At 44.2% G+C, this 16718-nt stretch overlaps 1 protein-coding gene across 4 annotated transcripts in view; it reads right to left on the bottom strand.

The window, feature by feature from the left end:
- Window positions 1-16718, bottom strand: part of MIDEAS (mitotic deacetylase associated SANT domain protein) — a 153192-nt gene that overhangs the window by 31485 nt on the left and 104989 nt on the right. For all 4 annotated transcript variants that reach the window (XM_068254283.1, XM_068254282.1, XM_068254285.1 and 1 more), the window contains exons 2-3: window positions 9579-11123; window positions 1663-1932 (exon numbers count right to left, since the gene is read on the bottom strand). In XM_068254283.1, coding sequence (XP_068110384.1) covers window positions 1663-1932; window positions 9579-10967 — 1659 coding nt within the window. In that variant the 5' untranslated portion in view covers window positions 10968-11123. The remainder of the gene's footprint in view (window positions 1-1662; window positions 1933-9578; window positions 11124-16718) is intronic.

Genomic DNA, 16718 nt, shown 5'->3' with positions numbered 1-16718 from the left:
GTAGCTTTACTATTTGGCCACAAGATGTCCTCGCACATTTTTTCCAATTCACTTACGCAAGTATGTGAATCGGGAGTAATGGGTGGCACTGTAACTCCAGGAAGATACAATGATGCAGGCACCTAATAGACGCCAGCGTTCATTGACACAGGGATTTAGATTAATGAATGGGAACTTCGTTCTCTCTCCCTGCTAACGGGTAGCGACGGTAGCACGCGCGGGAGTGAAGTTTTCCCAGGTCGTGATTATACTGCACCTGGTGCAGTAAGTAGTTAAAAGGAACAAAATTTGTCAGCCTCTATATCGCTCTCACTTCAGATGTCCTTTAACTCACAAGCTTTCTAAAAATAAAGAAGTTAAAATGCACTTAGAGCCTGGGGAGCATTTTTTTCTTCCCCAACATACAGTGTATAGGTGCCCAGTGCATCTGCTGCAGGGAAAGCAGATTTTCCAGCACTTCATGTTCAGTACAATAAAGGAAAAGCGGAGCTAAGCATTCTCTATGGGCTTCCTATCACAAGCCCCACCTCCCTGTACAGAGTTCATGCTTAGGCACAGTCACCCTGCTTCCCCTGATGCAGCTCGTGCCGCCAAGCCTTGCATTTCAGAAACAGAATGAGGTAGGTTTTCAGGTACAGGAAGAGTTCTGAAACTTGAGTTATCTATGCAAAAGAGCTTCTTTGAACTAGTGGACTAACTTGCTCAAATTCGTTCTTGTTTTCTGAAGAGCTTAAAGAGACTCTGGAGTCTCCAAAAAATTAGGTTTTTACTTTAAAAACCTCTAACATAACTGCCCCTACTAAAACGCTGCATCCCCGTGTCTGAAAACCCCATAAATAACCCCAAACTCCCTGGGGCAATTCACAGAGCTCCTTCCGCATAGAGTCATAGCTTTTGGCTGCAGCTCTGCCTCTACACACGTCCATCAGCGCGGATCACCGCCTCTCCCCTGCCCCTTCTCGGTCTTCCTTCACTGAGTGGGGCAGCGATCAGCGCTGATTGATGCCCATGGAGGCAGAGCTACAGCCCAAAGCTCTGCCTCCTTAGGGCAGCAAAATCTACGACTTTCTTGGGGAGTTAGCAGTTTTAGGAGGGGCAATTATGTTAAAGAGGTTTTTAAAGTAAAAAAAGTAAAAACCTCATTTTTAGGAGACTTCAGAGTCTCTAAACAGCCAAGAAACAGTGAGATACAGTTTGAAATAAGGTTTTACTGCAGGAAAGATCAAAGGGTCATTAGCTCTGTTCTGTTCTGTTTTACAGCTTAAAATACAGAGTGTGGATTCTAAACTGCATTTGTGAAAGTCTAATGTAATGTTATAAATAAAGCTGTCGTGATGTAAATTAGCTACTCCAGAAAGATTTTAAAACAGAAAGCTCCGCTTGAAAACTGAGGCCTTTCGTACGGTCTACATGTTAGCTGGGGGATCAGAACATATATATTCACCATATTGTCCCTTTAAGAACTATGCCAGGGTGTTCTACAGCACACATAAATGGCATGAGAAGTGTGCAGAGTATGGAGAAAGAGGATCGGGGGGGCAGAGGTTCATACAGGCCTGATTGACGACTGGCACGTGAGGCACACAACACGATACTGTATGTTCTGTGTCCTTTACTGAAGACCTTGTAACACAGAGCTATGAGAAGAAGCTACATTCTCACCTTCACAAGAGACTCTGGCTGAGCCGTGTGACCAGCCCTGTGTCTTGTGACTATCACAGACTGCATAGAGGTGGAGGACTCCCTCTCAGAAGTTCCTGCCCTCTGCACTCTCTCATCTTCTCCCTTTTCCATCTTCACAGGTACAGAAACTGGCATGACGAGAGGTCTCAGGTCTCCTTCCACTCTGGACTTCTTAGGAGAAGGCGCGCCTCCAAACTCTGTGCTGGCTTTTATGGGTTCATTCTTCTTATCCTTTATTGGATCAGTATCCTGAAACACCAAAAATAACCCAATTACCAGGAGAAAAATTGACTGCACAAGTTAGTTAGTCAATGTACAGGGCAGATTTCTTGTGGTATATGAAAGTGGTAATATATTATTCATGAGTTAAGTGAGCCATGATCTTTCATAGCTTTGGCATAGCTCCCAACTGTCCCTCTTTTGGAGGGACAGTCCCTCTTTGGGAACCCAGTCCCTGTTTCTTCCTCATTTGTCCCTCTTTCAGGACTGATGTACAAATCTATGTAAATGTATTTTTCTACAAAAAAAAGTGGATTTAATTGACTCTAAACTTTACTCCCATACATTTCTTAATATGAAGGAAAAGGATTCAGAATAGAAAGGACCAGTGGGGTTTAAATCCTAAACCAACATTTTTCTTATGAAATCTTTTTGGTATGTGTGACTAGGTGTGTCGGGGGCGTGAATAAGGGTGTGGCTTAAAGTGGACCCAAATTAAAAATACAAGATTTTAGAAATAAAATCTATTCTCTAAAGTATAATAAATAGCAGCTTTTTTCAGCTGCATGATGACAAATAAAATATTTTACATTTATTGGAGGAACCCCTCCCTTCCTTTCATATTGCCAGGACAGAATCCAGCAGACTGGTGGAGAAGATAAAAAAACAAAACACAGGCTGCTACTGATGATGTCACAGGGGAGGTGATCTCAGCTTGTGTGAGATTTCACATAGACGATGCCCCTGTGAGGGAGGGTAGCTGATGACAAACACACCCATGATCTAAAACCTCCTACTAAGCTCAGAAGTAATGGCTGCAGCCTGTATAACCCTTGTTATGAAAAGAGAAGGGTGAAAAGCATGAACTGAAATGCTCATAGCCTTGAAGGAGTATTAATTATCTTTGTATGTGTCAGAGTGGTGCAACTAAATATTTTGAATTAAAAAAAATGTTTGGTTTGGGTCCGCTTTAAGTGTCCCTCTTTCTTATCTTAAAGCGGACCCAAACCAAACATTTTTTTAATTCAAAATATTTACTTGCACCACTCTGACACATACAAAGATGAATAAATACTCCTTCAAGCCTATGAGCATTTCAGTGCATGCTTTTCACCCTTCTCTTTTCATAACTAGGGTTATACAGGTGGCAGCCATTAGCAATTCCTCCTTTGTCAGACACCTGCTATTCCTCCAGTTTGCCGGTTTCTGTCCCGGCAATATGAAAGGAAGGGAGGGGTTTCTCCATTAAATGTGACATATTTTATATTTGTCATCATGCATCTGAAAAAAGGCTGCTATTTATTATTATAATTTAGAAAATAGATTTTATTTCTGAAATCTTGTATTTTTAATTTGGGTCCACTTTAAACAGTTGGGAGGTATGGCTTTGGACTAAGTAACATACAAACATGGGTGCAAAACACAGAGATAATAGAAAAGCACAAAACAACGAGAATTAAAGGTCCGTACAAATGCGAAGTCAGGTCGCGCCAACTAGCAACATCGCTCAAACTATATTACACGGCAAAAAGAAACAGCAAGTAGTTTAAATGTCGTTGCTCATACACACCGATATTCCGAATGATTAGGTCATTTGAATACGGCGTGCGCAAATGGAAGCGACATTTCACACAACATGTGCGCATGCTCTGAAACATGTCTGAATCACTTGTACACACCAGACAGATACACAATATTTGCCCAATAGTCGTCTGAATTGATCTGCCAGTTGGATCGTGCAGAATACCTGATATCAGTTGCTTATTGTTTAAAGGAAGCATCCGCCAACATATGCTTCCCTCGGATCTAGTTACCTGGGGCTTCCTCCAGCCGCTTACCACTGATACATCCAGTGCCACAGCTCTGCTCCCATCCGCTGGCCTGGGGTTCCCTGCTGGTGCAGAGGCCGACCTCGAGGTCGTCCTCTACTGTGCCTGCTGTCAATCAAGTCCACGTTGTCCGTAGTGTACCAGAACTACTGTGCCTGCGCAGTGCATGCCAGACAATGTGGACTTGATTGACCGCGGCGCTAGAGCAGGCGCAGTAGAGGACTACCTCGAGATCGGCCTCTGCACCAGCGGGGACCCCGGGACGGCGGCTGGGAGCGGAGCTGTGGCGCTGGACGTATCAGTGGTAAGGGGCTGGAGGAAGCCCCAAGTAAGTAAATCCGGGGAAGCATATTTTGGCTGACGCTTCCTGTCACATGGTTTGGCTATATTTTTTATGATTGTTGTACAATATATGAGGACGTCTATCATTTGTTGGATGTTTCAAACTACTTCTGACTGAAATCTAACGTGTTTTGTCTAACAAGACATACAACAAAGACAGTACACTGAAGGGCAGAGTGCACCCATTCTTGATAGAAGACAGTCATAGCAACAAGAGTCATAGCAACCAATAAATGAGTCTGTTCATAGTCACAATCGCTGCAACGTGGTGACAATTTCAGCACATCTATTACAGTCTCTATAGCAGCAGTTAGAGCTCCTCTCTGTGTATTGGGTCAGTCTGCAGATGGGAAGTTGGCTGTATATGAATTCCAGTCTGCTCTCTACTGAATGAGGTATCAGGTTTATGGCCAACTTTACTAAGCAGCAAGAAGAGCAACACAACAGATCATCACCATAGAGCAGGGGTGTCAAACCGGTCCTTCGAGGGCCGAGGTCCTCACACATTTTTGACACAGCTCAAATTAATTGATGGGCCGGAATCAGGAAAGGTGTGGTCCATCAGGTAGAACACATTCCTCTCTTTCTCAGTCCATCCTAAATACTGGCATGGATCTGGCCCTCCAGGCCTGGAGTTCGACACCTGTGCCATAGAGGAAGAATGGCTAAAGGGCAAGAGAAAAAGCCATACTGTATATGACTGCAGGTTTCTGTATTTACAGAAGCACTTGTAGAGTAATTATGACCCTGATGCATACCCATACTTATGTTAGAACTCTCTCCATGTATGCTTTAAAGCAGGGGTCCCCAACCCGCGGTCTGTAGCAAAACGGCGGTCCGTGGGACGTTTTGAGCTGGTCCTCAGGCCTGGTCTCTCTGTATGTATTCATGCACAGCAAGCATCCCAGCGTAACAAGGTAAATCACCTAATAATAGGACTGCTCTGCCGCGCCCGACTGAGCCCTGTACCAAAATAAAGGGTGCATCAACCCTGGCCCAGTTAAAATGTGTTTGTATGAGCTGGGGGCCCAATTCCACCCGTCTGCACCTCTCCCTTACCTCCCCACTATTTTACCCCAACACATCACCATACCCCCTTCCTTGGGGAACAACCTAGTTGCACACTGTCAAAACCACCTGCAATCCCCTCCCAGCAAAATTTGGTAACACGTCCACCCCACGACCACCCAACCTGCCCTCCCCCCTACAGGTCCCCAGGAAAAATTTCATACTGCAAAGCGGTCCCCAGACCAAAAAAAGGTTGGTGACCCCTGATTTAAAGGGAACCTGAAGTGAGAGTGATATGGAGGTTTCCATATCAATTTCCTTTTACCCAATACCAGTCAGTCCTGCTGATCTCTTTGCCTACAGTAGTTTCTGAATCGCACACCTGAAACAAGCATGTGGGTAATCTGGTTCGACTTGGGTCAAAGCACCTGATCGGCGTGCTTGTTTAGCGGCTATGGCCTCAATTCAGTAAGCATTACCACATTCGGTAATGCAGAAAACAGCAGATTGTACTGATCACCTTGCCAAATTCCAATTCACTAAACCTATTACCGCACTCAAAAGTAAAATTACCGACTAGAGAGGAAAATTACCAACTTCTGCAGTAAATACCTCAAGAAATTAAAATAAATTGCAATTCACAAAGATTAAAGACTGGTACATCAAGTAAAAGTGTTCGGTATTTATCTCCAGCTCTGACCAGCCGGTAACTCGCAATCTATGCGGTAAAAGTTTATAGATGTAGCAGAATAGGGAGAGCCACACAGCCCTGCTTCTCACCTCATTTGAACCGATACTCTGGTGGGGGGGGGTGGGGGGGGGGTGTAAAATATAGAATACTGGCTTTAGTGAATTGAGGCCTGCGGCTAACAGTTTTAGAAACGGAGGGCTCAGCAGGACAGCCAGGCAATGTGCACAGCAGTCTCCACTTCAGGTGTGATATACCCGTTTCTGGATCTTATTAGTTGAAATGCACTCACACTGTTCTCATCACTCCCGTTGCTACGACAGCCCGCTCGCTCAACTGCCCTAGTGACAGCCGAGCTCCGTATGACGTCAGGACCATGTGATCACACTGTAAGCCAATCACAGTGCTCACAGGACCCTTTTCAAATGGGAAAAAAAAAAACATCTCTGGTCCTTAAAGTGGACCTGAACTCTTGCACAGGACAGAAGAAAAATCGAGAAATGCTCCCTACATGTATTTAGAGAGTTTAGCCTGTCCTTTGTCCCCCTGTGACTAATCACAACTGTAATTTGATCTCAGCTGTATCAGCTGGCTGTCTCGGCAGGGAAGCTAATTTGTAAGCTTCGGATGATAACCCTATGCCTGCTTCCATGAAAGAAGGAAGTAGACACACTGCAGATTTATATCAGGTGTAACAAAGAAATGGTTTTCTTTAAAGAGACTCTATAACAGAAAAAAAAATCCCCTGGGGGGTACTCACCTCGGGAGGGGGAAGCCTCAGGGTTCCAATGAGGCTTCCACCATCCCTGTAGCTGCAGGCAGTCCAGCACTGGCTACCCCGAAGCGTGCCAGAATCCTCCCCGACAAGCGCTGTTTTATTTACCTTCCCTGGCTCCAGCGGGTGGCGCTGTTGCAGCTCTCAGCACGGAGATAGGTGGAAATAGCCGATCTCTGTCGGGTCTGCTCTACTGTGCAGGCGCAGGAGACTTGCACCAGCGCAGTAGAGTGGAGACTGATTGGCTATTTCCGCCTATCTCCGAGGCGGAGAGCCGATACTGCGCTGGAGCTGGGAAGGTAAATAATTACATCCCTGCTATTCGGAGGGGCGCAGCGAGACCTGGGACACAGGAGGACGGGGGAAGCCTCGATAGGATCCGAAGGCTTCCCCCACCCGAGGTGAGTACCCCCCGGGGGAACTTTTTTTAGTTACGGGTTTTCTTTAACCTCCCTGGCGGTCTATTAAGATCGCCAGGGCGGCTGCGGGAGGTTTTTTTTTTTTATTAAAAAAAAACCTGTTTCATGCAGCCAACTGAAAGTTGGCTGCATGAAAGCCCACTAGAGGGCGCTCCGGAGGCGTTCTTCCGATCGCCTCCGGCGCCCAGAATAAACAAGGAAGGCCGCAATGAGCAGCCTTCCTTGTTTTGCTTACATCGTCGCCATAGCGATGAGCGGAGTGACGTCATGGACGTCAGCCGACGTCCTGACGTCAGCTGCCTCCGATCCAGCCCTTAGCGCTGGCCGGAACCTTTGTTCCGGCTGCGCAGGGCTTGGGCGGCTGGGGGGACCCTCAGCGGCGGATCGCCGCAGAGCGGCGGCGATCAGGCAGCACACGCGGCTGGCAAAGTGCCGGCTGCGTGTGCTGCTTTTTATTTCGCTCAAATCGGCCCAGCAGGGCCTGAGCGGCGACCTCCGGCGGTGATGGACATGTATAGTCGTCCATACCGCTGAGGAGGTTAAAAGGTTATTATGCTAGTGCTTATCTTTTAGAGAGGAAGTTCGTTCTGCTTTAATAAGCAGACAGATTTTACGCATGCTTTTCTTTCTGGTCATAGGTATGAAAAGCCCAGCATGCTCTTAATTTGATTACAAATGAATAGGCCGGTGAAACAATTCTCTTCAGCGAGCGATAATTGTGTTGCTGTGGAGCTGCAGAGAGGCGAGGGAGAGATGACTTTCTCAGATACGCTGTTATTACTTCTCTCTGGGCGGGAGCCAGAAACATGTGAGAACGCATCTCCTTCACGTGTTCCTCATTACCCCTGAGTTCCATGGCTTCAGCTATTTATAGCCGCCAAGAGATTTAGTCTCCCTCTCATTCTGAGACTGCGAGCAGTGCAACGCCAGTCACCTAACGCCAAGAGCCCGAGCGCTGCCAGATTACATGGCGATGAGGCGTCATTCCTTTTAGGATCCAGAACCCAGTATAGGCCGAATGTGACCCCAGGACCAGAAATATATGCAGCCGTTCCACTCCCTTCTTCTCAGGTTTTTCAAGAGATGCGGCTAGAAATATCCCACAGGAGGACACCTGTCGTGAGAGATATGTGGATGCTGCCATTCCTGACCTCCTAAATGCGGACCTGAACTCAGAACTTCCTCTCTGCTCTGAAAGATACGCAACAGCATAATAACCTTTAAAGATAAACTTTTCTTTGTTACAGCTGATAAAAATCTGCAGTGTGTACTTCCTGCTTTCATGGTAGCAGACATCCTGTGCTTTCAAATTAGCTTATCTGCCGTGGCAGTCAGCTGACACGGGGAGAGTTCAAATTGCAACTTGTGATTACTCACAGATGAGGCAGAATTAGACAGGCTAAACTCTATAAATCCATACAGGGTGCATTTCTCTGTTTTCCTTCTGTCCTCTGAAAGAGTTCAGGTCCACTTCAACTGGCTCTAAGTTTTATACTTTGGCTAGATCGCTTTATAAACAGGAATAAAGCAAACTTTTCTCCAGATGGTTTCACTTCAACTTCTGCTGCCAGCATGTTTTTCAGTCCAAAATAAATGACTAAAAATAGTTTACGCTACTTTAAGGACACATTTGTTTAGGCACAGTAATTCTATACATTTTATATATTATTATTTTCAACTAAACATGCATATAAAAAACGTTTTTGTAATGGGTGGGGCAGCAAGGAGTCCGAGACACAAAACAAAAAATAGTGTTCTACTGAACTCCGATTTCAGTATTTGCTCATAACAGCCATAAAAAGGCTACCACAGTGCTACTCTGCCACTTGGTTACAGCCAGTGGAGAATAAAATGGTCTCCTCTTTCCCCCTGGACAGGACAGGGTAGCACGTGGTGAGAGGAAGTCGTATCTGATCAGAAATCTGTTGGCTTCCACAGGAAAAAACATACACTTGAAGCAATCATGAGAACAAAAAAAGTAAAGTTCACATAGACATTTTGGAGAGCATTAAACATGGGCTTTTTCATGCCCTCCAAAAGACAGTCCCATGTTGTCTATGGTAACAGTAGGGGTCGTTCTTACAAGTGCAGTATTGTTGAGGGCGGTAATTATATGTCTGCAATGAACCACTCGGGGCGGCTGAACTGCTGTCAATAGCTGCATGTACAGCACCGTAGTGGTTTCCTCACAGAAGTCTATGCGGACACTACAGCATAGCAGCGTTGTACCGCCAAGCGGCAAACAATGTGGGCATTTTAGATACTGTAAAACGCTTGAATTTCAACAGTCTCTTAAACGTTCAGCTGAACTTTAAAGTCTACAGCAAATGTTAAGCCCAATCTACACGATACGATTCTTTGTGCGATTTGATTACGATTCTATTTACGATCCGATTAAATCCCACATGTCCAATCGGGATTCGATTCAATTCAATTTGCCATTGCAAAACAATGGCAAATCGAATTGAATCAAATCCAGATCGGACATGTCAGATTTAATCTGATCGTAAATAGAATTGTAATCGAATCGCACAAAGAATTGTATCGTGTAGATGGGGCTTAAAAGGTGAATATATATACATCATTTCTATAGACCTTTTCTGAAGTTCACTTACCGTAGTGCTCTCTAGGTTGGCCATCTCTGCCGCCTTCTGCGCCAAGGTAAACAGATTAGCCTCCTGAGATATTCGGCGTCTTCGTCGCGTTGTCTGGATCACCGTGACGGCTCCAGATACAGGCGGCTGACTTTGCACCATAGAACTTTGTTCTACAGGTGCCTGGATTTCACTTGCTCTACCATTCTGTGGTAGAGTTTCCTTGTTTGGCTCACTGTGATTGCCATAATGACTTTCTTGGCTTGGCATCTGTACAGCTCTTGGCATAGGTTGGTAACTGTGCTTATACTGTTCATGGGCTTCTAACTGCTTTTGCACCGCTTGCTCGTAATGGTGTTGTGCATATGGGTTGTTAGGCTGTCCAACCACTGTGGATGGTAAAGGTGGCACACCCTCCTTGGAAAGTCTCCGAGACCTACGTGGCAATGGTATCTGAGCTTTGGGCATAACAGCCTGCTGGCTCTGCTCTGCAAGAGCTTTCATGTATTCCCCAGAGGGAACACGTGGTGGCTGACTTATCACGTGCATATTCTGCTGTGCAGTTGGGTGTGGCTGACTCACCGTGACGGTAGGCTGCATGCCATAGGCAGCCTGCTGCTGCTGAGCCTGGTAAAAGTTCTCAAACAGCTGCATTTTAGGAAGAGCAGTTGGCTGCTTCTGCTGAGTGACGTACGCAGCATTTGATTGGGCCTCTGGAAAGACATGAAAAATTTCCTGTAGAGACGGCTTTTGACTCTGGTGGCCAAATGCCATTTGAAAAGGCTGCAGGGAAATTTGTTGTTGTTGCTGCTGTTGTTGCTGCTGCTGCTGTTGTTGTTGTTGCTGCTGCTGCTGTTGTTGCTGGACCTGCAAAATGGAATTTAAATGGGCCTGCTGACGAGCCAGTGTATGCTGTTCTAGCTGTGTCTTCTGAGACATCATTTGCTGTATAGCATCTCCATATATGTCCACCTGGGACACGCCAACACCTTTATCTTGGCTCCTTTTGATTGGCTCGTGATGGTTGTAATAAGCAGGTACCATTTGAACCGCGTAGCCAGCTGCATTTCTTTGCCACATGCCAGCTTGCTGAGGCGGCCATGTGGCATCAGTCCTTTCCATCATGTTCCATTTTCCACCTGCTTGCTGCTGGCTGAGCCTCATGGCCTCGGGCATCTCCTGAGCGTACATAACGGTGTTCAGCATATTGTTAGAAGCTACCGAATACGAGTCCCCCTTGGAATATTCAGAAGCCTGAGTCACTGGGAAACGGGCTACAGTGCCGTAAAACTGCTGCTCTTTTAACTGCTGCTCCTTGCTTGCCACTTGTAGGCCAGGCTGATCGGTGAAGAACGTGATCTTTTTTCCTGTCCGTTTAGCTGAAGCCTTCTGCTGAGGCTGTAGATTCATGGTAATGGAAATGCATGCAAATAAGGAGAGGTCTCCAAGGTCCACCAAAACAATGATCCACTTAATGAAGAGTCTGCTTTCCTTGGCTAAATGATCAATGATAGATCTCTAAATCATGGTGCACCCCGAGTCTTCACTGGTGAGGTAGATGGATATCTGTAAGACAGAAGGAAATCATTAATGACATGAACACAGAAGATTTGTCCATCTAGCCACCTATGAATTTCTAAAACAGAAAGGACACAGGAGGTGACATATGACATGATGAGATAGACTTGTGTGTACAGTGCCAAGCACACAAATAACTAGGCTATATTCCTTTTTTACTTTATCTGCCTGAAAGAGTAAAAAAAAAAATCAGGTATGCAAGAGACAGTTTCTGTCCACGTCAGACAATAGTGTAACACTCACTGATTAGGAATTACAGTCATAAAACATTTAACACATTCCTGGCAAAAAATGTATTCAGAGAGCAGAAGAGAGATAAAAAGAGACAATAGCCCGTAGATTTCATCTCTGGCATACTTCAATGAATGTGTCATTGAGAAGAGGCCATAAAACAGTAAAAAAAAAAAGTAAACATTAGATTTAATATAAAATAAAACTGTGGGTTACGGTAGCTTAAAAAGTCATTTTAGGAGAAGGATAGACAACGGTTTATCCATTTTTTTTTTTCACCTCGGATGTCCTTTAAAGAACAAGCCACACCCATGCTAACCTAGAAATAAAAACCACATATATAAGTAGATAAATAGTACTTCTACTTGCATAACAGATGTATTGTGCTATCCATGTAATGATTCCTGTGAATTTTACAAAGGAAAAGCAGAAAATCATTTTCTGGGCAGTGGCCATCTTGCCAAGCTAATGCTGACATCATATCCTCCCTGACTCTTGTTTCCCCCCTCCCTTTTCTTGCTCATTGTGTATTCATTAGCTGCCCTCCTCCCAGAGTCTTTTTTTTATTTTCACATCCAATCACTGAGTCACCTCAGCCTTGCTTGTAAACACAAGTGATCAGCTAGGCAGGGAAATAAATAGAAGAGGAGGAATATATTATAGATAAAAATAACTCCCAGCATTCAAAAGAACTCCCAGCATTCAACTTTTTGGCACTAGGGCCAGTGCTCCTATAGTATGTGATAACTCCAAACCATAACAGCAGAAAAAAAGTTTTGAATGCAGGATTAGCATCTTTATCGCTTAATACACTCAGACCAGTTGCTGTTGAAATTTGATTTTTATGGTGACAATACCGCTTTAAAGAGACTCCGTAACAAAAATTGCATCCTGTTTTTTATCATCCTACAAGTTCCAAAAGCTATTCTAATGTGTTCTGGCTTACTGCAGCACGTTGTACTATCACCATCTCTGTAATAAATCAACTTATCTCTCTCTTGTCAGACTTGTCAGCCTGTGTCTGGAAGGCTGCCAAGTTCTTCAGTGTTGTGGTTCTGTGATGCATCTCCCCCCTCCAGGCCCCTCTCTGCACACTGCCTGTGTATTATTTAGATTAGGGCAGATTCTCTCTGCTCTATTATCTTTTACAAGCTGGAATAAATCCTCCTCTGAGCTGGCTGGGCTTTCACATACTGAGGAATTACATACAGGCAGAGCTGTCTGCACTCTGTAGGAAGAAACAGCCTGACACTTCAGTGGAAGATAGCTGCAGGGGGAAAGAAACACACAAATGATCTCTTGAGATTCAAAAGGAAGGGTGTATACAGCCTGCTTGTGTATGAATGTATGTTCTATGTTAGGACATACTGTACATCAACCTACTTCCTGTTTTGGTGGCCATTTTGTTTGTTTATAAACAAACTTTTTAAAACCGTTTTTAACCACTTTTAATGCGGCGGGGAGCGGCGAAATTGTGACAGAGGGTAATAGGAGATGTCCCCTAACGCACTGGTATGTTTACTTTTGTGCGATTTTAACAATACAGATTCTCTTTAAGCCCAAGTTGCATTCATTTTCTGATCTGAAGCCTGCACTTTCCATTGCACTAGTTTTCAGTGCATGCAGTCCTGTTTAGTTTTCAGTTCCTGCCTGAGTAATTAGTTGCACAGACCAGGAACAGCTTGTTGCTTATTCTCCACACCTGCACAATCTAAATGACTGACAGGAAGCTCTGACACTCCCAGTCCTGACAGAGTGTGTATGGGCTAATTTGGAGACCTGAATTCAAATTATCCAAGTTAAGCAATTTCAGAGAATAGGTGTCATTCATCCTAACAATAGGTTAAGCTTAACTGACAGGGTTGCTTATTTCTCAACAAAAGGTGAAATTCCACTTTAAAGTATACCTGAATTTGGCATGAGATAAGCATGCGTTCAGATAGTACTAGCCCTAGTAATAAACTTGTCTGGGCTCCTTTTTTAATTTACTTTATTGCAAAGGTTATACAAAAATATTATTAAGACTATCTATGCAATGAGTCAAATGCAGCCCAGACTCTCCTGAACGGTAAACAAAAACCAAAACACATATTTGGCTGAGGAAACGCTGCTGATAACAGCACAAGGTTAAAAAGTTCGAAAGGCTAATATTTTGTTTTGTAACGGAATAAAGCTGCTGTTTAAAATGCAGTCTCATAAATTCAGCCCTTAAAGGGAAGGTCCAAGCAAAAAAAAAAAAATGAGTTTCACTTACCTGGGGCTTCTACCAGCCCCATGTAGCCATCCTGTGCCCTCGTAGTCACTCACTGCTGCTCCAGTCCCCCGCTGGCAGCTTTCTGACCTCGGAGGTCAGGGCCACATTGCATACATTTTTACGCATTCCAGCTAGTGCAGGAACAAAAATTTACGTGTTGCACCACTAACGCGTAAAAATGTATGTGTTAATGTTCCTGCACTAGCGGGAATGTGTAAAAATGTACGCAATTTAGCCCTGACCTCCGAGGTCAGAAAGCTGCCAGCGGGGGACTTGAGCAGCAGTGAGTGACTACGAGGGCACAGGATGGCTGCATGGGGCTGGTGGAAGCCCCAGGTAAGTGAAACTCATTTTTTTTTTTGCTTGGACCTTCCCTTTAAAGAGACACTGAAGCGGAAAAAAAATTATGATATTATGATTTGTATGTGTAGTACAGCTAAGAAATAAAACATTAAGATCAGATACATCAGTCTAATTGTTTCCAGTACAGGAAGATTTAAGAAACTCCAGTTGTTATCTCTATACAAAAAAGCTATTAAGCTCTACGACTTTCAAAGTCGTGGAGAGGGCTGTTTTCTGACTTTTATTATCTCAACTGTTAGTTAATTTTTTACTTTTCCTCTGCCAGAGGAGAGGTCATTAGTTCACAGACTGCTCTGAAAGAATCATTTTGAATGCAGAGTGTTGTGTAATCTGCACATATTAGAGAATGATGCAATGTTAGAAAAAACACTATATACCTGAAAATAAAAATATGAGAATATTTTCTTTGCTTCTAATTTTCTAGTAATTATTTATAGTACACAACCAATTCATTATATCATATACTTTTTTTCGCTTCAGTGTCTCTTTAAGCCGCATCTACACACGTAGATGCGGCTCCGATCCGGCGGCTCGATTAGCCGCCAGATCGCCTCTTCCGTGTGCCCACCGCGTCCCCGCTCGCCGTGCGTGTGCCGGATTCGATTCCCCGCTCGTCCCTGCCGGCGCCGCTTATCTTCCGCTCGATTCCCTGCCATTGTCCCCTCGCGGGGAGCGAGCAGGGAATCGGCAGAAGCAAGATCCGTCCTGTCGGATCTCATCAATCGAGCCCCATCAGTGGCTCGATTGATAAGGAACATCGCGGCCGCATCTACGCGTGTAGATGCGGCTTTAAAGGACAGCTGTAGTGAGAAGAATATGGAGGCTGCCATATTTATTTCCTGTTAAACAATAGTAGTTGACTGTGCAGTCCTGCTGGTCTATTTAGCTGCAGTAGTGTCTGAATAACACCTGAAACAAGCATGCAGCTAATCTTTTCAGATCTGACAATGTCAGAAATAGCTGATCTGCTGCATGCTTATTCAAGGTCTATGGCTGAAAGTTTTAGAGGCGGATGATCAGCTGGAAAGCCAGGCAACTGGTATTGCTTAAAAGGAAATAAATATGGCAGCCTCCGTATCCCTTTTGCTACAGTTGTCCTTTAAACAAATAAAATATGAGGATAGTTCTGTTCACAATTTGTATTGCACACAAAATTAAAACCACTTCACTAATCAGCTACAGTATATTCGCTTCATTGCAGAGCCCCTTTAAAAGCTCAAATGTGAATATTAATGAGCACAGTGTGCATGGCTAGCTATGACCTGTGAACAGTACACAGGAAATAATGGGTTTGCATTCTTACCTTCACTTTGTTAATGACCACAGGCATCTCAATGATGCTGATCATCGATTACAGGCACTTTGAATGGCTTTGGGAACACCTGTTCCCATTCACTGATAAGTGAACCCGCACAGGAGCGCATGTGGTGAAATACATATATGTATTTCACCACATGCGCTCCTGTGCGGGTTCACTTATCGGTGAATGGGAACAGGTGTTCCCAAAGCCATTCAAAGTGCCTGTAATCGATATATCTAAGCAGAGAAAGGAGAAAGTCTCATGGTGCTTAGCTATACTACACTGTATTCAATAACCTGTTAAAATGCAAAGGAAATAAAATAAATTGCAGAGGGAAGAAAGAAAAAAATAAACACCAAAAGAAAGTCTAGTTTGTCCCTCACAAACTAGAAGTAATTGAAAAGTTATTGGTAATTAAATAGGGTCATAGCTAAAGTCAAACTTCTCTGGTAGTTAAAGTGGACCCAAACCAAACATTTTTTTTTTAATTCAAAATATTTAGTTGCACCACTCTGACACATACAAAGATAAATAAACACTCCTTCAAACCTATGAGCATTTCAGTGCAGGTTTTTCACCCTTCTCTTTTCATAACCAGGGTTATACAGGGGGCAGCCATTAGCAATTCCTCCTTTGCTGGACACCTTCTACTCCACCAGTTTGCCAGATTCTGTCCCTGCAATATGAAAGGAAGGGAGGGATTCTTCCAATAAATGTAAAATATTTTATATTTGTCATCATGCAGCTGAAAAAAGGCTGCTATTTATTATTATAATTATTAGTTAGAAAATAGATATTTCTGAAATCTTGTATTTTTAGTTTGGGTCTAAAAAAAGGCCTGGCTGAAAAGTGGTTAAACTCAAGAGTTTATTCCCTGTTGATCATGCTGCACTGTGAAGCTGTGGCTGTGTGTGACTTGACCAGAACAATCATTTGGTCACTGGTCCAGATTCATTGAAACTTGTGCAAAGAGGGAGCAAATCTGGTGCTAAACAGGAATGAGATGCTCAGTAGCAGCGAATCAGATTCCTCGATCTGGACTCCTGCTTCATTCCTGCAGCAGTTCTGCCCCAGTATTCCTTGCATTGGTTTCAATCAATCTTCCCCAGTGTTTGCAGCCTTATTCTATGCCAATCATTAGCTTTTGACTCCTTCCTCGTAAAGCAGGCCGGCAGCCTCGACTGAACAGCAGAGTCCTTGTTCCTTGAACACAGCAGAGTTCTGTGAGTTGCAGGCAGTGTCACACTGAGGTCTTTGACAACCTAACTCTGCTGTACGGCACGTTGTAGCAAGATTAGGTGGACAGGGTGGAAAGGATGATACGATTTAGGGTGACGCCCACTTTACGTTCAGCGAAAATAAAAGCAAAAGGCTGGTTCTGGGCCAGATCCAGAGACTTTTCTTTAGCCCATCATCGATTAGAGACCGTGACCTT

The sequence above is a fragment of the Hyperolius riggenbachi genome, chromosome 9 (assembly GCF_040937935.1).
Source record: "Hyperolius riggenbachi isolate aHypRig1 chromosome 9, aHypRig1.pri, whole genome shotgun sequence".
Taxonomy (NCBI): Eukaryota; Metazoa; Chordata; class Amphibia; order Anura; family Hyperoliidae; genus Hyperolius; species Hyperolius riggenbachi.
The sequence above is the reverse complement of the archived record's forward strand: the minus strand, read 5'-3'. Positions and strand labels throughout refer to the sequence as shown.